General features: G+C 39.8%; 1 protein-coding gene across 2 annotated transcripts; it reads right to left on the minus strand.

Moving 5' to 3' along the window:
• Nucleotides 1-1,797: 1,797 nt before the first annotated feature.
• Nucleotides 1,798-26,947, minus strand: ero1b (endoplasmic reticulum oxidoreductase 1 beta). 2 transcript variants are annotated; one of them, XM_041983094.1, is made up of 17 exons: nt 26,834-26,947; nt 26,466-26,756; nt 23,257-23,376; nt 21,782-21,865; nt 21,583-21,624; nt 18,127-18,209; nt 17,663-17,736; nt 16,452-16,572; nt 14,730-14,776; nt 14,387-14,398; nt 14,264-14,290; nt 13,211-13,303; nt 10,753-10,999; nt 10,578-10,647; nt 9,287-9,373; nt 6,466-6,599; nt 1,798-4,536 (listed from the first exon to the last, which is right to left on the minus strand). In XM_041983094.1, the coding sequence occupies exons 2-17, from the start codon at nt 26,628-26,630 to the stop codon at nt 4,476-4,478; spliced, it is 1,467 nt and encodes a 488-aa protein (XP_041839028.1). In that variant the 5' UTR covers nt 26,631-26,756; nt 26,834-26,947; the 3' UTR covers nt 1,798-4,475. The 2 variants fall into 2 exon arrangements, with proteins under 2 accessions (XP_041839028.1, XP_041839029.1); XM_041983095.1 differs by lacking the exons at nt 26,466-26,756; nt 26,834-26,947 and adding an exon at nt 25,485-25,646.

Below are 26,947 nucleotides of genomic sequence, written 5' to 3' on the forward strand. Positions count from 1 at the left end.
GGAGAAGCAGCCGCTGGAGGGTTTGTGCACCACTTCCATGAATGAACATGATGGGATTTTACTTCAGTGGAAGCTGGAAGGTGAAAGTGAATAAACAGGATTATGCATAAAAACCTCATTTCTACTCAAATTAATGTATGTAACCAGGCTTATTTCCACATTGCCAGGCATTTATTTTTGGGAATGTACACAGATTGAGATTAACAACATTAAAAAAAATGGATTCAGTGAGTTAAATGATCTTTTTAAAGGCTCCTGAAACTGACAACTTTTAATGTTGGAATAATGTGACTTCTTTTTTTTTTTTTTTTAAACATTTTTATTTATATAGGGTTACATTTCATGAATTATTTCATGAATTCATACTAGGCATATTTTTGGGAATGCTCCTATATTAATTAATTAGCTTTTTTCCATTTAAGGTGACAAGGAAATCCAGAGGAGAAAACTCAATCTTAGCCCTTACGCCCTCCTTAGGGAAGCTAGCTGCTGTGTTGCAGCTATAGTGGCATGGATTTTTGCAGTAACTCATCGTTTTTACTTCAAATTTTTAAGTCCAGTGTCTTTTATTTTCTGTATATGAAATAATTTACTAATCAACATTTTAATAAATCAGAAATTTCACACACAAATTATTCTTGGCGCCCCCTGGTGGTCCCATGACTCCATACCCTAATTGGCAGAATTCCTGCACCTGCCTACCACAGAAAAAAGCTGAATCAGGTGGAATCCTGCAAAAAGTCAAATATCATTTGTTTTCTGCCGAAACGCTGACATTAAACGGTCATTTTTAAACTGTATTGAAATTTGATACTACATAAAACATGAATGCAATCAAAACAGTTTTACATTTAAAGATTGAATGTTTGGCAGTTTTTAGCAAGTCTGAAGTTGATTAATTGAGTCATAAAAAAAAAAAGCAGATTTATGTGCCTGAATATTTTTGGTCACAAAAGTCACCAGAGGGTGCAGAATTTTAGTTGTTTAAGATTTAAATTGAAATAAATTCATCCATCATCGGCAGCTTATCTGAGGCTGGGTCCGGTGGAAGCACTTTAACCCTTTAACAGCCTCATCAAGAAAAATAAAAAAAAAAAAACATTTTCCATTTCTAACTAATAGTTAGGATAATAGTACTGATGTAATCAAATGATGAAAACTTGAAACAGCAATGGGGGGAAAAAAAATACCCACACCAAGTGGTAGAAATGACTCGGGTGGGTTTACTTTCATAAATTTATGATGAGACTCATCACAGTCACAGAAAAATGAGCTCTACTGAGCAGTAAAGCAGGCTGTTTAAGGGTTAGGTTAGGCAGGGAAGCTCAGATTCCCTTTCTCTGGCAACTTCTTCCAGCTCTGGGGTGGGGGTAATTTGAGGTGTTTTCCTGGCCAGCCTAACCTGAGTCTCCCCTCCTCCTGGTGGGATGTGTCTGGAACTCCTCATCCAGGCAGGTTTTTTTATTCACTCATTTCACCCCAGCCTGCGTCCACACAGCCGATCACTGACCTTCCTCTCACTACTGACACTTTCTGTTAACGGTCTAAAACAGATCAAGTCAAACAACTGCATTAAAAGTCTAAATGTAGAAAATGTTCTGTGTAAACTGTGTTAACATCAGACTAGTGACACAAAAACTGCAGCTCTCAGTAATTCAGGAAAATCTGGAGGCTATCTCATGTAATCCCTCCGCACAGACTGACAGGCTGGAACCATCGAGTCATGAACATGCAGCCAGTTTCTGCTGAGTTTCAGCTCAAAGGGGAGTGATGCTGCTTTCCAGGCGCTTTTTTCCCCCCTACATTTTATTTTTTTACTGGTAAACATGAAAATGATGACTAAATCTTTTATTATGACCAGGAAAAAAATACAACAGCAAAACTTACTGTAACATGAGCAAAGCACAGCTGAGGTGATCAAATAATGAATAAACAGAAGACAAAACACTTTCTGGTCAAGCAAACAAAAATAAACTAAATTAATTTAAAGGCAACTTAAAATCTTTGGCCCACTTTGTTACAGAGCTGATAAAAGTCCATTCAGCAGGATTCAACTCAGGAACAGGAAAACACATGGATCAGTTCCATCTGGCGTTTCCTTTTCTTTTCTCCAGAATTCAACATATTCAGTTAAATTTATGCCTTTAAATGCAGCTAAATTAAAAATAATGAACCCATTACTATCAAACTGAAGAAGACTTGTGATGAAGAGGCTTTCTTGTTCCCAGTAATGTCAAGCCTGACTGAATGTGGCTTTTAACAGAAAAAAACAAAAACAAAACATGTTTGTCATTTTATAGAGATTTTTCATTAACAGCAGAGCTCCATTCATCACAGCTGAGGAGTGAAGCATCCCAAACAACAAATCCCACATTTGTCCTAAAATACAACCAATCCTGTCATAATACAAGTTTATTCAGCTGCTTTAGTGGTGACGATGTTAGAAACCGCCGTCTGAGGTGGTCACACAGCTTAGTTCTGTCAAAATCCTCCAACATTTAATCTGCTTTGCTTGTTTTTATGTCGCCTTCACATTAAAAACTTAATAAACTCTTTACATTGGAAAGAAACCAGAGAAAAGTTCAGTCTTGTCGACAAATCAGAAACTGCTGCAGCTTGAACACGTTTCTTTGTCATGAGAACGTTTTATAGTAGTCAGCATCGAGCACGAGAGACTCATTCAAACAGAAATCTGACGGTTTTAAAGCAGCTGAAGCAAATAAAAGAAAAAATAAACCCTCAGTGGCACCGCGACAAAATCTACAGCAGCAAGAAGGAACAAACACGGCTCATTCATCCAAACACAAAACGTTTCCCACGAAGCATAAACCTGCTTCTCCTATCGAGTTTATACGGATTTACGAGGAAATTAATTTACATATTTTATAGCTGCAACAGAAACACTCCCTCTCTCCACATCGTCTCAGATTCCTATGATAAGATTTATAAACTCCTCCTTTATGCAGATTTTACTTGTTTCTTTTTCCTCAAGGTATTTCTCATTTTTCCACCTCTCCTCGTTGTACAGGAACCGAATGAGGAGCTGCACAAACACAGAGGAAAGTTATATGAGGCCTTTCCTAAAACTTTACATCAGGGACGTGTAGTTCTGGTCCTGGAGGCTTTAGATGTTCCACCAGATTAACCGGTTGGTGCAGAACTCCATGTTGTCGAGTTAAAGTGTAAAAACACCAGTTTGATCATGACAGGATTTATCGATCAGTGTAGCGATTCAATGTTGGCTGATGTCTCAAATTCTGTCCTGAAACGACTGAGACTGAACTTGACTCAGATTGATATGAGACGATGTCACATATCAATTAATCAGGCAGTTTAAAGAAAACTTTCTTTATTTTAAATATAAAAACTGAATGTTGTTGTTGCGCTTTTAAATGTTCACATCATGGAAAAGATTCCTGTATCCATGTTTGCTCCATATTTTCTGTTTAGATCGACTCTGTTGGCTCATTAATCATTGAATCAATGTTTAGTTATCACGTGCTGAAGCAGGAAAAATCTAAAAACTGTAGGACCTTGAGGACCCGAACCAGCCTCTAAATCCTGCCGACATGTGCCACCAGACCTCAGGTGAAACAACCTTTAAGCTGATGAGACGACTCGAGCTAATACCAGGATGTACAGCTGGACCGCCGGGTGGGAGGCAACCCTCACCTCAGACTCTAGGAGTGGATGTCTTTCACACAGGCGGCAACGGCTGATTAAACTTTGACACCAGCAAAGTGGTCACGTAACGTCTGACAACCTGCAACACGACTGGAAAACCTCCCATCGGCTCTGGTGACAGCCCACTGACAAGGCTGCCGGTAACAAGTAAAGCTGGTTCTTCTACTGAGGTGACAAAACTCAGGCCTGGGAACATAAACATGGGCAGACTGGTCCAAAACCTCCGGCTCCGAGCAACAAGCTGCTCTAAAAACAATAGATGAGAAAAGAAAGAGAAAATGAAAAAAAGAAAAGAAAGAAAACTAGAGTGAAACTAAGAGTTCTTCATCAGAACCACGTTTTTCTGCACCTTACAGCAAAGCCGCCGAGATTTGAATCAGATTCATGAATATAAAATCCTACAGAATGTTAGCAGAGAGAGAGAGCGAGAGAGAGAGAGAGAGAGGGTGTGTCTGTCATGATTCAGTCTGTCCAATCAGAACAAACCTGCTTCTCCAGAATTAACGTCTCCAAACACACCAGAACTGTTGGAAAAGACCAAAGTTTGGAACAACTGATGAAGTTTTAACAACCTCAAGGATTTTCTGTCAAAGGCAGCTGGAGGCAGAAGACTAAACACCCCGATCGATCAAAAGGAGGATGTTACCGGGAGGAAAACGCAGAGATTGGTGGGATCAAAATGGGAGGAAAGGATTTAGTCTGGTTCATTGCTTCTTTTTGGGAACAGACTTGGGCTGCTGCAGTTCTCTGGGACTGTGCTGCCTGCTGCTCAGGTGGAGCGTCTCCTCCTGTTACCTCTGTTCCTTCAACATGACGCGGAAATTATGGAGCTGATAGATGCTGGTGGACAACCTGCAACAGAGATGGAGACAGAATGGCACATAAAATAACACCAGAGAGCTGCATTAGGAGTTGTTGTAGACTTAATGTTGCTGAGTCTTCCAGTCAGTCAGCACAACATCCAGTGGTTAGAAAACTATTCACACCCTCAAGAGTTTCTCTGTTTTAAAATATTTTTAATTTGTGGTTGAAGCTGTAATTTAAACTGAGTCTTGGTGAGACTGAGGTCTGGGATGTGACTCATTCCAACACATTTCTTCTTTAACCGGTCAGTATTTCTTCAGTCAGATGCCGAGTCGTCATCCTGCTGAAAGCTGAACCTCTGTCTCAGTCTTTCCTCAAGGATTTCCCTGGATTTAACTCCATCTGCCATTCCCTCTGACCAGTTTCCCAGTGCCTGCTGATGAAAATCATCCCCACAGCATGATGCTGCTACCACCATGCTTCACCTTGATGATGCTGTTCTTGGGGTGATTAGAGGAATAAAACCATCTCATATAGCCACATAATAAATTGAACTTTATTCAAAATAAGACATACATGACTCGTCTCGAAAAGACCTGGGGTAAGACCTACAACAAAAAAACTTTCTCCTCTTCATGTTGTTATGACAGTAAAACTGATTTGTGTCTCACAGATAAGAAGAATTTGCATGATGGGCCCTCCAATACACTCTCTTTTCTACTTTTTATTATATATATTTACACATCTATTTATTCGCGGCATGTGGGTAGGGGTGTGCTGGTGTTACACTAAAATCTATGAAGATGAGTGAAGTCTTGAAAACTTGTATTTAAGTCTGAGTTCATTATAGTGCAGGTACATTCTGATGGCTGTCAGAAATTGTGACCTAGATGACCCCTCTTATAGTCTGGACTCTTCTAACATGATATCCGATACTGTGGACAGCTGTGAGAGAATCAGAGGGGCTTCATAACAGGAGCAGGACAAGCCCAAATCAGCAGCTACATTCCTAAACCTGCAACTGACCAGAAAAACAAGCCCCAAGTGGCTGATAACAGACAGACTTAGCAACACTGCTGCCTTTCTCTGGCGCAGTCGTCTTTATCCCTGCTTTGTTTGAGCTAGCTGCAGTTTGCCATCGCGCCGGGAGCCTCACACACTGATTCTCTGAGTGCATCACGTGGGATGGGTTACCTCACATGCAATTGGTCTGCGTGTTTCCTGACCGCTACCATAAAGACTGTAAAGTTGCGCCAGTTAAAATGAAAGGACCCTGTCAGAGTTTAAATTTTAACTCCGGGTCCATGTGGGACAGGTTCTGGGTCCGGATCTGGACCGCGGTTCGCTTGTTAGTGACCTCTGCAAACAAGCCAAGGGTTTTTAACAATACAAAGTGTAGAATACAAACTATAAGGGTTATGTGTATAAAATTTTCCATTACATGATTCAGCGCTGCCTCTGGTGGAGGGTTGAACAGGTTATTTAAAAGGCTGGATTCATTTGAAAAGTGTAGCATGAATCCAATCTCCTCCCATATTCCCCCTTTTGCACTTGTAATGGAAAAATGAGAAAAATCCTGTGGTGTTGAATAATTTTACCAGCCACTGAATATGATAAGCAATGCTGTAGTTATGAAAAAGGAATGACCAGTTTTACGTAATAATAATAATATTAATAATAATAATAATAATAATAATGGATTAATAGAACTTTATCAAGGCACCCAAAGCCATTATTCATTCACACACACATTCACACACTGATGGTGGAAGCTGCCATGCAAGGCGCTCAACCACGACTCATTAGGAGCAATTAGGGGTTTGGTGTCTTGCTCAGAGACACCTTGACATGAGCTCTCCAGCTGGGGATCGAACCGGCAACCCTTGAGCCATGCCGCCCCTGTTGTACATGTAACTTGTTTTCCTGTTTGGATTGTCTTCACACATCCTTTAAACTTGCAGCGCTCAGCTTACGTACCTGCCAAAGCCGTTAATTAAGGCCACGATTTCCTGTCGGGTGAGCTGGAAGCCTTTAGATGGACTGTGTTCAGGCAGGTTCTTAATCTCCTTCTCAGAGAAGAGGATCTTCAGAGCTGTACCCAGACCCTGGGTCTGCACACAACACAAAACAGATTCATTCACAAAGCAGAGGAAGCCTTTTCACTCCAGCTGATGCCTTTGGTTACGGCCAGGCCTTGTTTCTCTGAGCACATCGAGAAGGAAACATCAACACCTGAGAAGTTATCTTTCTTTAAGAGAACTCATGTTGTACATCTGGCTGTACATAAACACACGTGTGTCTAAGTAGCATCTCTACTCATCAGGAGTTTTTGATTGTTGTAGTGCTAAAACAACTAAAAAAGTTAGAGATTTTCAGCATTCTGTACACTAAAATACTCCATAACCATTACAGGTGAACTTGGCTTTCTCTAAACTTTTTAATGTATGAAGTGTATTAAGGCTGCCTGCCTGCCGGCCTACAGACGGGACAAGACTGCAGCTTGCCCTGTTGATGACTGACAGCGGGTACCTCATCTGGAACCGCCCTACCTCCACCGGGATTGGTCTACCTATTTCCTGGATGCCAATCGCCTGACCAATGACGACGCCTGTGCACCTTTTAAGCCTCGTCACCCACTTCATTCAGGGCAGCTGTGGACAGCGGGACTCAGCTTGCCAGACTGGGAGTTGTTGGTTGTGGAAGCTACCCTGTGTGGGTTTGTTGTAGTAAATTGTGGATAATTAGTAAAACTGTTGTGTTGACGTATCTGTTCCCTGCTTGAGGTGAAGTCTTTTTGGTTTGTTATAAAGCTTTAATTCCATCTGTGTGTGTGTAACCCGTTTTTGGGACATTTTCTGTTTGTCTGTAAGAGTAATCGTTAAACCCTTTTTATTGGGACACTTTGTTTATTTTGGTATAGTAATTATTACCCATTTTGGGACACTTTCAGTTTGTTTATTGTTTTTAAGTTGTCAGTTTTATTGTTTGTAGTTTCAGTCGACACTGGATGGTCATATTTGTAACTGAATCCTTTGTATGTCTTAATAAATTGTACTTTTTATTTGAGGTCCGGTATCCGACTCGCTTTGTGGTCCGTCCTTACTACCCCTAGTTAAATGAGGACGTAACAATTCACTTGGAAAAAAATAAAGAAATTACGAGATAATTTAAAAAAAAAAAAAAAAAAAAAAAAAACTTTTTTTTCTTTACAGATAATGAGCAGACAATCATTGGATTTATGTGCAGATAATAAATTCAACTCGTCTCAGTAGAAGTATTGTAAACTGGAAGGTTCATGATGTTCAAAAAGACTGGAGCTGGACCAAACTTGAGGCAGGATTGCCCTCCTTGTTAAGTTCTGCACAAGTCTGTGAATGACTCATTAATCTGAATCAGGTGTGTTACAGCAGGGAAACATTTAAACCTGCAGGACTCTGGTCCCCCCCTGGAGTAAATTCGGCTCTGGCTTGTTTTCCCAGCTCAGCTGCACTCTGCAGGGATCCAGTATTTCCAGCAGTTCACTACTTAGCCTGAACGCACCGACCAACAGACCCTGGAGAAACATGTCCAGCAGACCCGGCTGGATTTTCCACCAACTGCACAGTCGTCATGTGTCTGCACAATGTCCACAAACTGAAAACAATCCCATCTACATAAATCAGACAAGAGGACCTCCCAGTGAGTCCAATCTAAAACTAAGTCTGAATGAAACTCAACAAGCAGGCCATGTTGGAAGTTCTCTGGAGAAAACCGAAGTGTTGCTTTAAGAAGTAACCTGTTAATAATGCCGACAGGCAGAAGACGGTATCTCATAAAAACACAGGGGTGGTGTTATTTTTTTTTTTAAGTAAAAATCTTGTTGATTCAGCAAAACGACATTTTTCCCCCAAATGACTGCAATACATTTCTGTATGAATGAACATGTACAACTACTCAATGTTAAATGATTTATTCCACAACATGCTGACCTCTAACAAGATGAGTAACCACAAAGAACCATGAATGGCCCAATAAATGTTATGGTTCAATAACAGCTTGTTTCTAAACAGACCTCTTCATCGTCCTGTTAACACATCATCAGACCAACACCACACCAAACACACAACTAGTTATTTCATGGTGTTTACGCACCACTGCTGGTAAATAGTACTTCAGATGAAGGAATTACCATCACATTATTCTACTTAAATGTCCTACATCCAGGATAAAATATCAGTGTAGCATCAACTTTTTACATTGTCTGTAAATTTCACCCAAAAGTTGAACATCCAGAATTTTCTGTGAGTTATGTATTTTGTCTTAAATCTTATTTAAGATTAATAATTAAGGTGTGACAGATTTCAGTGTTAACAGGAAGAATATGCAGATTTCTGGTGTGGTTATTTTAAATATCAGAAACTAAATGATGCACAGTGTGACCATCCTGTGCATCAGCTGTACCACCAGAATCTGGGTATACTCGTCTTATTTTGGCTTGCTGGCTATTTACTTGCCATTATGGACAATTGTCTGTTAAAATGAAAGGTTTATATCATTAACTTTAAAAAGTAAAAGAAATATTACAACTTTGGCCCCTTGTTGGAATCATTGTTTAGAACCAAAGTTATAAAATCCACCTTTAAAGACAGTGACTTCCATTCATAAACCGTTACGGATTCACTCCTTGTCCCTGATTTAGCAGCAGTTTGTTGATTAGCTCTGCATCAATGACTGATCTTAAGAACTGCTTTAGATCCAGAGTCTGATTTCAGAACAAGCCGCTCTGCCTCAAACAGGCCGTCCAAACAAAGAAACTCACCTGAAGTTTTCCCCACAGTCGACATTTACTGCAGCCGACGCAGTCCATGATCCGAGAGATGTTCTTAAAATGGAGGCGGAACTCCTCCTGAATGAGACAAAAGATCAAGAGTTTGTTTTCTTTACAAAAATCAGGACAAACAGGAAGCCTGACTCATCAAACTGCATTAAAACACAAGTAAACTAATGGAAAAGACAATTCCTACAAATGACAAGAAGCAAGTCATCCCAGAAAAACTCTGTGCTAAGACTCTACCAGTAAGACAAGTTTATTTATATTCTGTGTTGAGGCTGAAACTATATTTGCGTTTAAAGCAACATCACTGAACTTTGGCAGATTTTCACACTGATGCCTCCTAACGACGGCTAATTCAGCATCCTGCTTCCTGTCAGGCGGATGTTGACTCTGGTCTTATCTCTTTCTTTTCCTCTCTTCCTCCGATAATGTCCTCTTGGGATTTTTTTAATGAATCAGCTAATGTGTCGATATCTTTTACTAGAGTGTGATGCGGTGCGCAAAGCGAAACTCGGCTTTAACGTCATGCTCCAGGCTGACGTGATGATGTAATAATTTTAATCATTAGGATTTTAAATAATTACAAAACTACAAAGCTTTAATTATTTTGTTGCATTTGCTGATATCAGCAGCATTATAATCCAGTAAAATATCTTCATTATGCTTTATTTTAAATAATTTGTAGTTCATATGATACAATTTAACTTGTTTAATATTTTGTTTAATGTTTTAAATGGACTTTTAAAGTTCATCAGTTCATTGCAAAAACCAGATGAAGGGCCAAACACTGAGTCCTGAGTCTCGCTGTTGGTATTTCAGGTTAAAAAAAAAATGACAGTGTTCATTTTAAATTTTTTACATAATTTGGTTTTGGGGCGCCACAGTTTAGGTTCACCTAGGGCTCCACGTCACCTTCGACTGGCACTGACGCAGTGTTTATTTCTAAAGATGAGCACAAATGATGCTTCAAACAAAGAAAATACGTGATTCCGCCATGATAAACAGGCGTATGTGTAATATAAAGCAAAACTATTTTCAGTCTTACAGCAGCCATGTTTAACAAACCATAAAACTAGAAAAGACTAAATACAACAAGAAAAATTCAAAAACAAAGACGAGAATTTTGCTATTGATTTTCATCTGAAGTTAAAGTCAGTCTGAACTTTGAGGACTTTTCCAGTTATTGCCAGCTAAATTTCTTGGATGAAGGTTATGAATTTTGAGCTAAAAATACACAAAATGAAGAAAGTGAAGCAGTTAAAGCTGCAGGTCTCACTTTTAGCATTTTGGCCTCAATTTTGTCTCCAGCGAACATGGACTTCTCATCAAAGTGCATTGGGAAAGCTCTGGAAGAGAAGCAGGCAGTCAGGTCTGATCATCGCTGTACCGACAACATTCAGGTTATCAGCTGGTGCTCTGAAATGATAAAGTTAAAGAAAATAAACATTTACTTGATCTCGTTGAAGACCTGCAGCAGCAGGTCCTTCGTGTCTCCGTCTTCCGGAGCGTTTCCAGTGTACAGGTTGACGAAGGCTCGTTCAAAGTACGGCGCCACCTTGTAGAGGGCCCGCAGCTCTATCAGGTACAGGAAGTAGAGATTCTTCAGCCGCCGGGTGCCCTCCCCCTTCGTCTCTGCTGTTTCGAAGCGCTGCCGGAACTCCTGGATGTTTGGACCCCACACTGTCCGGCCCCAGCCCTCTGCAGAAAACACATCAGCACAAACCCTGTGAAAAACCATGAAACCGGTCCAAAACAGGATGGCTTCTTTTCTTGATTTCTCTGAATAAGTCTTAACTTTGAGCAGGAATCTAAAGTCTCGTTTCCTCCAACGTGTTTGGGTCGGTGCAGGACGGTTTGACTCAGTAAATCCTGATTTCTGTTTTTTTCACAGCCAACTGTACCTTTGCTCGGCAGGCGGTGCACCGGTTCCATAGCGACAGATGCTTCCATAGACATGAATACGCAGACGCCGCATCGACCGCCTCAGCCTGTTGCTGCGATACGTCAGCACGTCCGCCATGTTGGTCGGGGTTACAGAGCTCATTAGACGTTCATAAGTTAACAGCAGTCAGTTTTAACTGGATTAAATTTAAAACATGTGTAAATATTTCAGCTGACTGGGTTTTATATTTGATTTATGGTTAAAAAAAAGTTTGAAACTGTAACTTAACTGTTAATAATTTCTCACAGACGATCAATTGTTGGGCTTAAAGAAAGTTAAATACATAATGAATGGGAAAAATGGTTGTCAAAAAGTAAAACCAGGTGTTTTTCAGGAGAGGATGTAAGTTGATGTTTTTTCTTGTTTAACAGAATAGATACAGCGTTATTTTGATTATAATCCTCATGTTTAAAAGGCATCTCTATAGAGAGTAGTACAGCCTAATTTGTACATTAATGCATCCAAAAGTTTAAGGAATCCTGAAGAACTGCAGCCAAACCCAGACAGATAACCACGTCACTTCATTTGAATAAAAGAACCCGAAAAAAAAGCAAAATTAAAACAGAACTGCAAAATAAAAGTTATATAAAATACATGGAACTACAAAACAAAAGTTCACGTAAAAAGAAATACCATTATTATGTAAATGTGTTAAATAAAAAGTAAATAAATCAATAAATGAATAATAAAAGTATAAATAAAAAATAAATAAGTGATAAATAAATTATAAGTGTTAATACACAAATAAATTCATTTAAATAAATTAATAAGATAATAAGTGTCATTAAATAAATAAGTTAATGACTGAAAAATGTGCTATTTATGAATGTATTTTGTATTTATTTTATGGAATACTTATTCATTTCAGTATTTATTTGACTATGAATAAAACAGCTCTCCATAATGTAGAACTATACTAAATGTTAAAGAAAACCCTGCAGAAATATTGTTGAAGGCTTTTACATTTCAATCAAAGATGTAGGACAACATTGAATGATATTACTGACAAGTGCCTGATAACAACCACATTTTTCATTCTTGCTATTTAGAAGAAATCCCTGGTGATCACGGTAAAAGAGAGCTGTGGTTTGTTCAGCCCCAAACCGCAGAAGATCCAGCTCTCCGTTCAGTCCCATTAAAAATGGATAATATGTCAGGACCAAAATGGCGGTGCCGTTGGCGTACGAAGTGGGGACTAATGCGGCATCTTCATATATAAGACTATGGATGCATCAGCTACGTAACAGAGTGACATCATGGCATCATAGTCGTAGTGCGACGCCTTCCTTGAATTATAGTTCGTGACTCCGAAACAAAGCAGGAGAATGGTGGACTTTAAAGAAAATACCCACTGTATATTCAAAGATGGAGCTGTTCCTACTTTGTTCCTATTGCTGAGTCATACAGGAAGTGGTAACTCTTTCAACCAATCAATAGATTGCAGTGTCTCAAGCTCCCCTTAGAGTCAGCCCGATAAGACTGGGGCCGGAACTGGGAACAGAAGGGTTCTAAAAATGTAGGATAGGAATATCAGATCAGATATTCTGGCATCTTTCCCAGCGTTTACCTGTAGAAATGGAAAAAAAAAAGTGTACAGACCCAGACCCGTTGGTGGAAACGGACCCTATCAACCTGCCCTCTTTATTTCAGGATGTAAACAGTTAAAGGCCCATTTTCTGCATACACATATTTGACCTGTTTTCAGGGAGCTTAGTTATCTGTCGCTTGATGCAGAAGACGGAGCAACACCACCAGAAATCACGGGGGCAGTGCTGAGTAGCAATGCCCACTAGTGGAGGAATTGACTTAACAACCATGGCAAAGCAAAGCTTGCATGGAATTATGAGGAACTATTTACGCATGTAAGGAAGCATAAATGGGCCTTAAGTGGTCTCATGTTTGATACGAGTAGGATTAAATCTGCAGGTGTAACAGGTGTGAAAAGGAAAGTATTGTGATGTTCATACCATCCAGTAAATACTCAGCACACAGGTGGATGTTGATGCTGCTGTGGAGGCCTGAGATGAGTCGGTAGAAAACTCTCTTCTCCAAACACAAACCTGGACAGAGAGAATTCACTTAAACAAGTTTAAATGTTGATTTTTTACAGTTTTATCCTGAACACCATTTAGAAAATAAACACCAATGAGGCTCATTAAGCTCAGGTCCAGAGTGATGATGATGGGGGCAAAGTGACGTCTGAAAGGTGAGCAGACATCAATGACCAGCATGCTACAGGCTAACGTGGAAACTTCTTAATTCACTGAAGACATTTTAAAGTGAAAGTGCACATCCGTTAGTTCACCTCGTTGCTGTCAGCATCATTATTTAGTCTCTAAATCGACTGGGCCTCATTCGCCAACCTTTCTTACAAACTAATTTGTTCTGAAGTTCTACTTATGAACTTTACAGAGATTGTGGCCATAGAAATATAATTTAGCTTAATTTGAACCTTTAAGAAAACTAGCGACAACTTCTGATGATGTGTACTGGTAAAGTAGGGGTGTCTCATTTCATAGGGGAATGTTTTCACCCCATTCCCCCCTACAACGGACGAGGTGTAGGGAAAAGCAAGGAGTAGAGCAGTGGTTCCCAAACTTTTTCTGCAGGGCCCCCTCTTCATCGACAACACAATGTTTGTGTGTTGTACTCGCATTTTTTCTTTCACACTGCATCTGGTTTCTACGTTATAATAATAATAATAATAATAACAATACATTTTATTTGTTGGCGCCTTTCTAGACACTCAAGGTCACCTTACAGGATAAAACACAAGAGTAAAACAAATCAATAAATACATTCATAAATTAACGGATACATAAAAAATAATAAAAGCAGTGTGAAATATTACAGTGAGTATGCCAGTTTGAACAGATATGTTTTGAGTTTGGATTTGAACAGTTGTATTGAATCAGAATCATATTCTTCAGGCTTTAAAGCTACAATAAAATATAGAATTTTATGTTTGTATCAGAAAAATCTGTGTGAGCAGAAAGGTGGAAACCTATGGAGGAACTCACCTTCCAGCCAGTTGTAGAAACCTTCTCCTGCAAAGTGACACAAACATGAAACAAAGCCTCTGACTTCTGGTTCAACACAACTAAGAGTTAAAATTCACATGAAGCGGGCGAGGTTTTACTCACCATCATCATCTCCTGAACGCAGCCATGCAGAGGAGGAAGAGGGGAAATATTTGTGTCATTAAGAGGACAGGCAACAACACAAACACAAGTCCATGGAATCGTGGCAGAAATAAGGATTTTAAAAATATAAAGATAAAAAAAAGGTTTGTTATGATCTGAAGTCTCAGATGAAGCTATTCCAAATATACAAACAGGAGTGAAACACACAACAGATAAGAAGATGTTGGATGTTCAACATGTTAGACAGCAGATAAACATGCTAACAGGTTAAGATTTGAGCTTCAGCTGGCAGCTGTGTTATTAATCACAACCATTTCTAATGACTGCTACATTTTTGACCCACCTCTACTGGGAGCCAGAGGGTTCAGAGGCCGGTACACTGATCTGGGCCTGCCAAAACAGAGGCATGTTTATAATGAGAGCATTTTTTTATTTCTGAAAAAAATACTGACTTTTATGCAGTTTGTTGTGATATAAAGAATAAAAATAGTTATTATAACAGGCAACATAAAACAAAACAAAAAAAACAAGAATATTTACAGTTTCTGAGGATTTGGAGACTAAATCTCAGTTTAAGTGATGTGACACAAACTCACTGTCCACTTGATCCACCTGTTCAACTTTCTGTTAACAAATATCTAACAAGCCAATCACATGGCAGGCAACACATGTAGCCATGTAGACATGGTGAAGACGACTTGATGAAGTTCAAACTGAGCATCAGAATGAGGAAGAAAGGGGATTTAAGAGACTTAGAACGTGGCATGGTTGTTGGGGTATTTACTTGGATTTCCACACACAACCATCTCCAGGGTTTACAGAGAATGGTCTGAAGAAGAGAAAATATCCAGCGAGCAGCAGTTGTCTGGACCAGGATGTCTGGTTGATGTCAGAGGTCAGAGGAGAATGGACAGACTGGTTGGAGATGATAGAAAGACAACAAGAAGTCCAGTCAGCACTGGTTCCTACCAAGGTCTGCAGAACAGCATCTCTGAACACACAACACGTCCAACCTTGAAGCAGATGGACTACAGCAGCAGAAGACACACCGGGTGCCTCCTGTCAGCTAAGAACAGGAAACTGAGGCTACAATTCACACACACTCACCAACACTGGACAATAGAAGATGGAGAAACGTTGCTGGTCTGATGAGTCTCCATTTCAGCTCCACATTCAGATGCTAGACTCAGAATCTGCTGGAAACATCATGAAAACATGGATCCATCCTGCCTTGGACCAACGCTTCAGGCTGCTGCTGGTGTAATGGTGGGGGGAGATTTTCTTGGCCCACTTTGGTCCCCTTAGTACCAACGTGGTCTGGTTTAACCAGCACAGCCTATCTGAGTATTGTTGCTGACCATGTCCATCCCTTTATGACCACAGTGGAGCATCTTCTGATGCTACTTCCTGCAGGATAATGCACCATGTCACAAAGCTCAGATCATCTCCACCTGCTTTCTAGAACATGACGATGAGTTCACTGGACTCCAACGGCCTCCACAGCCACCAGATCTCAGTCCAGTAGAGCAGCTTTGGGATGCGGTGGAACGGGAGATTCTCATGTGAATTTGTAGCAACTGTGTGATGCTGTCATTTCAATATGGAGCAAAATCAGCGAGGAATGTTTTCAAACACCTTGTTGAATTTATCACACCAAGAATTGAGGCAATTCTGGAGGAAAAAAAGGGCATCAAACCCAGTTCTATAAGGTGGACCTGGTAAAGTGGAGAGCGATTATTCTTTGGACTCAGATGATGTCCAGCTGCTGCTACTGCATTTAAATGTATTTGACTAGGAAATCCTACGATACGGAGGACTCCAGAGAGTTCTTTCCAAACACTGCTGTTGTTGGGAAAACTAAAGGACAGACATGATGGTTACTCTGCAGCTCTGAAACACCCTCTATGTGCTGTGTGTGGTAGAAAATACTGACCCTACATCACTAAATCTTTGTGTATCATCTGTTATTGTTGCACAAAGACAGATATCCACACACTGATTCAGGTTTCATCTGTCAGTTTCTCAGCACCAATTGTTTTAATGACAGATTCTTTGTCTTGCTCACTTGAAGCAGTTTTCCTCGTAGATGCTGTTCCACACTCTCCAGGCAGAAGGTCCTTTATAACCGGTGTATCGCTCCGGATTTAATCGCAGGTCCACATACTCGGAGTCTGGAGATGTCTCATCTAGAAACACAAACATCTGGTTTACATGTCTGAGGACCTCTCCACAGTCTTCCCGACTTTAACCCCGATTCTAAAACCCAGTCTAAACCATCAAAAATCATTTTCTGAGACAAAATGATCCACCACATTTAGAAGAAGTCTCTGTAGGCTGGTGTGCAGGCAGGTTTTTGGTGTTAACTAAGCTGCTGTGTGTAAGCGGGATCTGCCTGTAACAACTGCAAAGGTCCAGATTATGTTGCATCATTTTAAACTACAAAACTACCAGCAGTTGTTCCTCATCCTCAGCGTTACAGTTTCATACAAGCTGATTTAACACTGATTATTAAAATTGAGCTTTGCTGCCGAATGACACCTCATCCAAACCAACTACAGGCTGGAAAAAGCCAACAGGAGTCTACACTGAACCTTCTTCTACCATGAAGAGAGAGTTTTTTTATTCATGCATCAAAAAGAAAATTAGATTCTTAACATATCCAAGTGGCTCCCTGCATTTAATGCTCAACTGTTTATTTAAAACAAAATCAAAGTCAACGTCATTGTTCTGTCAGGTTGAGCGAGTTGTTGCGAACGTCTGAGTTTCTGAGAGAAAAATAACTAAACTGAAAATAAAATGAAATATTAGAGAGTAAATATAAATATTTGACCAGGAAATGTTATTGTTGTTATAAAAGCATCTTTTAAATGGTCCAAACTGGAGAAACATGCACATTCCCTCAAAAAACATAAATAAATAAACAAAATTATAATAATAAAAAAAGGTAAATATTCAGACTCAGTTTTACAACTAACTGGTCCTGACTTGTGGCATTTGTAGGACAAACCTGGAATCAAATCAAATCAAATCAAATCAAATCAAATCAAATCAAATAAAATAAAATAAAATAAAATAAAATAAAATGTGAATGAATGAATGCTTGTGATTAATCAGTGACAGCTGGGAGAATAATCTGAGAAATATTTGGTGAATTCACTTTAAAAGCTAAATAAAATCCTGGTTTGGATGGATGTGGGAGGTTTCTGTTCTCACTGGCTGGACGCTACAGGAAAGGTGATGAGGGTTTTAACATTTGCAGAATTAGAAGATCCTCACCGTCCAGCTCACAGAAATGATCCTGAGCATCATCGTGTCTCGCCCAATCAACAAAAGCCTCTTTACTCTGGTTACTGTAACAGAGGAAAACACAGGGTTCATTAATCCCTCAGAGGAAACTGCTGAGCTCTGACAGGACGGATGAATGAATCTATAAGAAGGTGATGAAAAAAATCTCTTTAATGTCCAGAAAAGTTTGAACACAAACTGCCAAAACAAATCAAGCTGATCACAGTCAGATATGTCCTGCTGTAAAGCTTGAGGCCCTGGTCGACTGAACCAGATCACAATGAAGAAACATTGTGTTGTAACATTGTATTTCCTGTTAGGAGTGAGGACAGAAGGGGGCGTGTTTATTTATTGTTATTATAACCAGTTTGTTTTTAGGTTTCAAGTTGAACGAGTTCAGCAGCTTTTAAAAGCTGACTGAGAGAAACGTGCAGACAGAAGATGTGTGGCCTCACCTCAGGGTGCTGTTGATGGCGCCGAGCTCTTTGGCCTGCTCGCACTCTGCCACGTCTGACATCCTACTGGTGGCCTGGGAGTACTGCACACACACAAGGAGGTATAAACGTTAGCATGAGGACACATTCAACACTATCTCTGCTCCTTCAGGAGCCTTTTTCTTCCACACAAATCTTCAGTCTGAAATGTTGCTGTATGTTAAACATGGGAATCGGTAATCACAACATAGCTGAAATCATCATTTACAAAGAAAATGTAACCTCTTAAATCACATTGTTTCTTCAGAGGCTGAGAAATAAAAAGTCTGAGCTCAATTCAAACGTCTGTGTTCAGGTTGATGGTTTCAAACAAACTCTCTGGTCCACCGTTGACCTTACCTGTTTGTCACATCTCACCAGGGGCCTCATTTATAAAACTGTGCGTAGCAAAGGAGACTACAGGTGGCGTAAGTAGGGAAAAAAAAGGAAATGCGGCCAAAAAACAACAACAAAAAAAAAGTGCACACGCATGTCCCATGCCTATTTCCGTTTATAAACCAGAATCAGCTCCAAAGCTGGTGCACGTGAGAGAGCGCCTTGCCCCGCCCACATGGTGGCTATAAAAGGTCAGGTGAACGCCTAGAATAAATATTCATTGATATCATTTCCATGTTGGCTCCGGAGGGGAAAAAAGGGAAGTGGATTTTTTCGGAAGGTGAGACTGAGATCCTGATGGACCACGTTGAAAAACGTAAAAAGGTTTTATTTGGTGGGGAAGATGTGGTCGTTACCAGGAACAGAAAGGCAGCAGGTGGCAGATGCTGTCAACACTGTGTTAGAGGGCAAGACACACCGGAGAGGAGGGTGCAGCTCATCTAGTCTTGTTTGAATTTATAAAAAATATCTACAGATACATCTGAGATTGGTACAAGTTTATTTAGTGTTAAGTAATATTTCTTTATAGATCCTGGGTGTTTCAGCTGGGTCGACGGTGCAGCAGCTGTGGTTGGAGAGGGTGAGGCCAGAGTCTCCACCCAGCACCGCAGCAGCCGTGTCCTCAGAGGAAGTCCTGCAGGTGCAGAGGGACACCGTCACCGCTATTAACCAGGTGGACAAGGAGCTGCTGCAAATAAAGACCATCTGGACAGAAATTGGGACAACACTAAAAAAAGAACTCTGGAAATAAAATTAAAAATAAAAATAAAAAAATAAAAATATAAAAATAAATTAAATAAATAAAAAAAATAAAATAAAATAAAAACTCCTCTGGTGTGTTTCATAAGCGTTGCTTCACTTGCAGGCCTCCGGTCTGCGTCCCGCTCTGCTGGGAATGAATGACTGAAGCTACTTTTCACACTGACTGCTACATGTTGGGACAACAAACCAGTGACGCCGTCTAACACATCTGGCATAACACGGCTGAAGGTTGGCTGTGATATCCCAGACCTGTCAGCCGGTTCCCTCTGGAAGGTGCCAGCTGCCAGAAAACCCAGTGTTGTCAGCACCTACAGGGACTGGCACGGCGTGGTTCCTGCGTCTCTGTAACGCCAGGACCACAGCATCACAGAGGTCCATAAGCACAGCACATAGCAGGTGGAACCAGCTCATGAGCCGTGCAGTAAGTCTTGCTTGTCTGCAGAAATCCACACACTTCGGAGTCTCACATCATATTGTCCAGCAGTGCCAGATAAGCCATTGTGCGTCTTTACGCACTGGGGTGCTGTTTTATATCCAACCATCAATTTTCTGAATAGGTGCAGGAGGGGAAATTGTAGACTGACGAGCACCTTTGTACAGCGACCATGTCATTTCATTGCAGTTATTATTAATTTATCTGGCACATGTTGGCAGCAGACTGTCTGCCTTATTGAGCTGAATGGATTTTAAAATGTGAGTTTTGTTTCACAATGACAGAACATATTTTTTGCAAATAGCTTAAATGTATTACATGTGGTGTGAAAGGCAATATCTGATTTTGCACAAATGTCTCCCATTTCACATAATTTCTTTGGTTTTATTCTTCTGCTGTTGGTGTCACAGTTTCCCGTTTCTCCTGATTTTGTGTGTATGGCAGAGTCGGAGTTGGCATGGCGGTAGGAACATTCTCCCAAAAAGTTTGGTTTTACTATAATTATAGTTCACTATAATTAACGTACACCGGTTTTTGTATGTACGCCAGCTTTATAAATGAACTGAACTGTCACCTGCACATGATACGAGAACATGTCCACTCATATGTTGCATTAGGTGTCAGGTTAGGATTCGTGCACTCTTTCCCCACACACACTGCCTCATTGCAAACAACGCATCTCCCTTCAGCTGTAACAGAAAGTCTGTCTGACTGGACTGAGAGGAGAGCAGATGTCAAACTCTTCTGGGTCATTAAAGACAAACATTGGGCTGCAAGCCGAGAGACGACAAACATTTAGTCTACGGCTTTTACCTGGAAACTATCAGAGGAGATAAGCCGAGTGGTCCGACAGTTTACACAATGTGTGTGTGTGCAGTACTTAATCAGCTATTTCGGTAAGAAGCAGTGGAAAAAATACAGCTGCTCTTCACCTGCATTAAAGACAGCTTCACATCCAGAGATCAGGGTCAGCCATGAACTACAACCAAACTGTAAGTCACCACCCAGACACAGCGCTGGTCCGCAGAAAAAGGAAGTGGTCGAGGCAGTGATGAAAACCCAGAACAAGTGTGTTTGTTCGTCTCAAACTCAGTGTTCCCACGTCTCACAGGATTCCTCTATAAAGCCCTTTATACGTCTACCTGGTAGGTGGAGCATAAGCGAGATTCCTTTTCCTTGAATTATTATGTAGAAGAACACCACCCATATATTATTTATTTATACATATTTAAACATGAAGTGGTTCCTGCTTTTCTCTTATTGCTGAGTCGTACAGGAAGCTATGATTCTTTCAGCCAATCAGTGGATTTGATTTCTGAGTTTTTGCCTGTGGAAACAAAAAAATGCGTCCCATCTCATACGAAACCAGACCCCTGGTGGAAACAGGGTTTATAATTTCAACACATCTAGCCTCTGGGAGTTATGTCCATGCTTTGAAGTTATACTGCTCCATCTCCAGGTTCTGGATGGCTAGTGTTCAGTGATCTTTAAGTCCTTCTAGAGATTCTCAGCTGGACTGAAGCATGACTCGGTCATTCCAACACACTTAAACGTTTGTCCTTAAACCCCCTCAGACTTACTGCTTGATGAGGGTCATTGTCCTGCTGGAAGGGGGCAGAATCAATGCAATAATTTGTTTACACACCTAAGACCCTTTGAGTGATCTCATGATAATTATTTCTATTGAGGTAACAACATTCACAATGCAGGCAGTGTGTACAGGACAGTAAAATGTGGCAGCATGTTATTTGTTTTCTAACGGGGCCAGTTATAAGATCTGGATCTCAGGGTTGTCTTGTAATTATGAGATATTAAGTGATAATGATGAATTTATCAGCTGATCTCACCTTGTTGTAGTTCCCAGATTTAATGCCCACAGGAACCTTACTCTGTAAGACACAAAGATCTACAGTAGGACAACATTTTCTACACAACAGCAGAAATAAACATTTTAATTAATGAAGTAAACAGTCACGTGAAAAATTAGACAAATATATATGATAGGAGATGCAGGACTGTACAGAGTAAGTGTGAGTGACCTCTGACCTCTGGGCAGGGCTCCACATGGCAGTCTTTGATGGAGCAGTGTCCGTCATCTGGCCAGAATGGACACGGTCGCTTCAGGTTTACCTAGAAAAAGATACAAATTGAAGCCCAGATGAAGTCACAACAGCTTGGCTGAGCTTCAAGTCAGAATAAATCTAACTACCTAAGAAGTTCTGCACAATGACTCATTAATTTGATTCAGGTGTGTTGGAGCAGGGAAACATAGAAAAACTGTAGGACACTGGCCCAAGAAATCCAGATTTGGTGATTCCTGGTTTAGAGAGACCAATTAACCTTACATAAATCTTCTAACACACATCTTCTGACAGTGGGAGGAGGCCAAAGTACCCAGACAGAGCCCATGCATACACGGGAGAACATGCTACCGCCACACAGAAAGCGCCTCTATTGTCATTTGGCAGATGCTTTACTCCAAAGCTGTTGTGCTAGAGGTTAAAGCTGTTAAAACATCTTTAGCAGAGTTGCATTTTAAACATGAATTGGTCATCACAAATAGTCTGGAAGCCATGTTACTCCACAACAACAATACAGTGAGTTGCTGTTACAGCTTGAGTCACGTTCTAGTATTTTCTGACAAAGTAAAACTAAAAGTGACAGGACATCATGACAGCTGTGTTCACATCGCTCCTCCTTAAATGTGTCTCAACACACAGCTGATGGAGTCGTTCTTTACTCTCTAATTTTTGCACATGTGTTATTTCTGCAGTTACTTCATGGCTTTTAAGCTTTTAGCAAACGCTTTGCTAGGCTGGGATAACCACGGTGATGTTATTGCTAACATAAACAGATAGGGAGCAACTTAAGCTAAGTTAGTATGGCTACATCGTTAGCGCCACGCCTTCAAAATGCCATTAATTAAATTATTTCACAAGGACAACATCCAAATGTCTTAAACTGTATTGCCGCCTCCAGAAGTACAACAGCGATAGGCTGCTCTGCTGTCAGACATCAGCTCTGCACACAGCATGCAGAGCGCGGCGACAGGGAGAGAGTGTTGCCACCTTAGCGACTTTGTCGCTATATTTAGCACATTTTCAGACTAGCGACTTTTTCTGTTGTTATTGAAGACTTTTGTAAAGTGATGTGAAAGCATGTTTAGTTTATTCTTCTCAGAAAGAAGTGGGTGCTGCGCAGTCCCCCCGCCCCGCCTGGTTTCAGCTGTTTGCAAGGCTGCATTGAGTTTTTGGTTGAACCAGTGCTGAGCAACCAAAAGTTTTGTTTTCAGGTTTATTGTGTTAGATTTCTCAGTGTGTGCAGGCAGTCTTGCTAATAAGAAAAACAGTGTGTTCACCAATACTTACTAGGAATAAATATGGTATTCATGCAAAGTTTTCTCCATAATAAACAAGAAAAATTAGGTAAAAGGCCCTTTTACTATTCCTGATGTTACTGTCTTTGTTAAAAAGTAATATGCCATAAACGTGATGCATTAACATTAAAGCAGCAGCTCTTACCCTGTAGTATCTGAAGTAGTCTCTCTCAGTCAGCTTCTTAATGCGAGGGTAAATCTTGAAGTTGTTGAAGACGTCGATGCTTTCCACATCACAGAAACAGTCATCCAGGACTCCAGTGAGCTGCAGCAGACCAGAAAGATGTTTAAAGACTTGTAAACAATTTATCACATTTTGGTAATCCTTTGGTTTCTTTTTTTGTATTAAATTAATATGAGACACATTCTTAAATAACTGGAACAGCAAAGGAGAAGAATGCGAATGTGGTTCAGGAAGCAGTGGACTCCGGAGGAAGAATGGGTGAGCTCACAAAATACCGGGCAGGGACGACTATTTAAATGTGCATAAACATGTTAGACTAAATGAAATCTTACTAAATCTGAGCTTTCAAAACATCACACCCACATAATACTGAGTCACTCATGTAAGTAAACTCTGAGCTGGACACTAAAATGGACGGTAGTCGTCCTCACAGGGTACAAAGTTCAGTCTTCTAGACCAGTTCTTCTTAAGCTTATTTCAACATTATACCTCCGGTAGAATCATTTTTCAGCCCAGTACCCCCCTAAACCAGGAGCGTCCATTTACATTTTAGTTTAGGGGCCACATACAGCACAACTTGATCTCCAGCATTTAAAAAAGAAAAACAACTAAACAAACAATGAAAACTCCAGATTTTCCCTTTTTTTAGTGCAAAGTACATTATCAACATGTTTAGTTGATGGACTTTCCTTTTACAAAACATCATGAGTTTCAACAATATTTTGCCTCAGTTACTAATTCATATAATTTATTTTATTCATTTATATTTATCTTTCTATTTTATATTTATTATACATATTTGAAATGTTAAAAATATATAATATATGTCTTCGTGAAAAATTATAAAAATAAAAACAATTGTATTTACAAAACTGGCCATATTTTTAATTTTATTTACTTATATATATATATATATATATATATATATATATATATATATATATATATATATATATATATATATATATATATATATATATATATTAATTTCTATTTTTATATACACATATGGATGAATGATGATGTCATTTAGCAACTTCTAGTGACTTTAAGGACAGCCAATAGCTGCTTTTCTTACTGAGGAGTTGGCAACAGCGATAAAACATTCACTTCAGCAAACAGAGATCATTAAAATAAGTCTGATTTATAATTAGCAGCTTTTTCATCCAAAAACTATGAAAAACATGAAACTGATAAAATCTGCCACTGGTTGCTCAACTCTAAATCATTCTTCTCGGCTACTGAAAAATCCACATTGCACAACAGCGGTGCTGATATGCAACACAGCATGTCAGCAACATGGTGGTTCACAGCACTACCTTCTCCAGTTGCCCGAGCCAGCAGACAGACAAACCAGCAAATATCCTGCAGTTTCATGCATAATGCATCCACCTCCCCTGTGTGGGGACATAAGAGGCGAAGCATTACCTGAACCCAGACCGGCCAAACTGACCCTAGACTGAAATCTGATCAGACGTGTTTAATAAATGTGTTCGACACATTAATATGTTCAGTAAACATTCATTAACGGTGGGGCGCGAACACCGCCGCTAAGGCTTTGGATTGTTTTAACAAATAATTCACAGCACCAGGTAACCAAGCATCACCTGTCGTCTTAATGCTTTGTAAACAACTCAGTCAGCCTGATGATCATTTTTGCAAACACTTCTGTTGTTTTTACAAAGCCCTGCTGTATCTAACCAACATAAAGAACATATTACATTAATTCACTGTTTGGACAATAATATGAAATTTACTTTGGAAGCCGTTTAGATATAACAGTCTTTATCTTTCTCTTTTTAGTTCAAACAACCAATTTGGCAGCCAAGTCATAGGGCAGTAGTTTGCTTCTGTTTTTCTTTTTTAAAGTGAGCAAAAACAGAAAAAAAGACATTAATGGACAAACATACTGTGAAAAATGTATCTAAATAACCAAGCATTTTATGTATGTACGAATGTCATTAGTTAACAAGGTCCTTTAAAGGAAATAAAAAATGTCAAGGAAACAATCCTAAACTTAATAAATCAGAGATCATAGCATGTATAACCTGCATGTGGAGCCAAATATATAATAAATCTTTTCAGGTATTAAAACTTAATAATAAAAAGCTGAGTGTATCTTGAAACATTTTAATTATCACAATAAAAATTTGTTAAACCTAATCAGAAAAACTAAAACCACAGCTGACCTCTAAATGTTGCAATCCACTCAATGCCAGAAAAGGCAGAAGGAGGCAGATTCCTCTCAACATCCTGCTCTTCACTTCTACTTTAGCTCCTCTTTTTTTTTGAAGTTGTCTTCTTAATAAAAACTTTCTTTCCATATGTCACGGCAACAGTAGCTTTCTTTCTGTGGGCTGAGCAGTCAAGGCAGAGCTCCTGTACCATGCAGGCCCCGGAGCCCCGCCTCCAAACAAACAGCTGTCAAACTAAACCCTGCCTATCAACAGACCCGCCATGTTTGTAGTCCTCTGTATGGACTAATACCGTTAAGCACCGTATTTCAGATGCGGCAAAATTAACTACAAGTCCCATGAAAAGACAACAGGCGGGAGCCAAGAGGCAGCCAATCAGAAAACACCACGCTTTTCGACTCGATAACGCCAATATTGGCTCACTCTGAATCCAATGTTTTTAGGAAGTTGTGCTTCTCTTAACTTGACACAGTTTCACTATGAATTTTAGTAAGAAATAAATAACAAAAACTAAAAATGTTTACACTAGAAAAATGTTCATTTATACCCTTAGAAGCTTACAGTTTAGCACAGATAAACAAATACTCGTAATGTGGCAAATAATGAGTTTATTAAAAAAAACATACTAGCTTCGCGTCGACATGTCACATGACTGTTATTTTAAAGTTATAAAACCAAATGGGGTTTCATATCTAAATGTATTCACGTTGTTAGTCAATTTTAAATAAAAACGACATTATTTATTTTATTTGTCAGAAAGTGAATAAAGGTAAGACAAAGGCAATGCTAACTGCAGGTTAGCATCACACCAACACGGTGACGTCAAATTAAGATGACAGTGGAAAGTGCTGGAAGATTTCCTGAACAACTCTTGCATCACTTTACCACGTTACAAACTGAATAGAAATTACACAACAAGTATGAATCGCTGTAACTTCAAGGTGACACAAGAGAATAATCTGCTGGGTTACTTACATGGCAGAGGCAGCTCTGGTCCTGGTTGTCCGAGGCTCTGTTTGGATGCTTGTTGTGTTGCGTTTGAGGTTTGACGTTATTCTGTTGAAACCAGCTTAGAACAAAGTTCCCGATGAACCAGGCCAAAAGCAAAACACTAAACGCTTGTAGAGTTGATTTCCACATCACTCACTGATCTGGGGCGGCATCGGTGGGGAAATTAAAACAAACAAGAGCGACCAGGACTTGTGTGCGGTAGCGTTCACTGTGGCTCTGGGCTGGCTGAAATTAGCATCCGCAGGCTAACAGCGGCTGTAAAATGATAGCGGATTGGTGAAGTAAGCAGCCGGGTGTCCAAAAACCTTCACGTGGACATTTTAACTTCTTACCTTTCTGGCTGGAATAAAGTCAGCGTGTCAAAATTGTAAAAAAATACGTCGAAGTTTATCATCATTACTGTCCTCGCAGAGTGGAGTTGAGGGAAGTTAAATGCTTTCTACTTC

This window comes from Melanotaenia boesemani, chromosome 4, assembly GCF_017639745.1.
Source record: "Melanotaenia boesemani isolate fMelBoe1 chromosome 4, fMelBoe1.pri, whole genome shotgun sequence".
Classification (NCBI taxonomy): Eukaryota; Metazoa; Chordata; class Actinopteri; order Atheriniformes; family Melanotaeniidae; genus Melanotaenia; species Melanotaenia boesemani.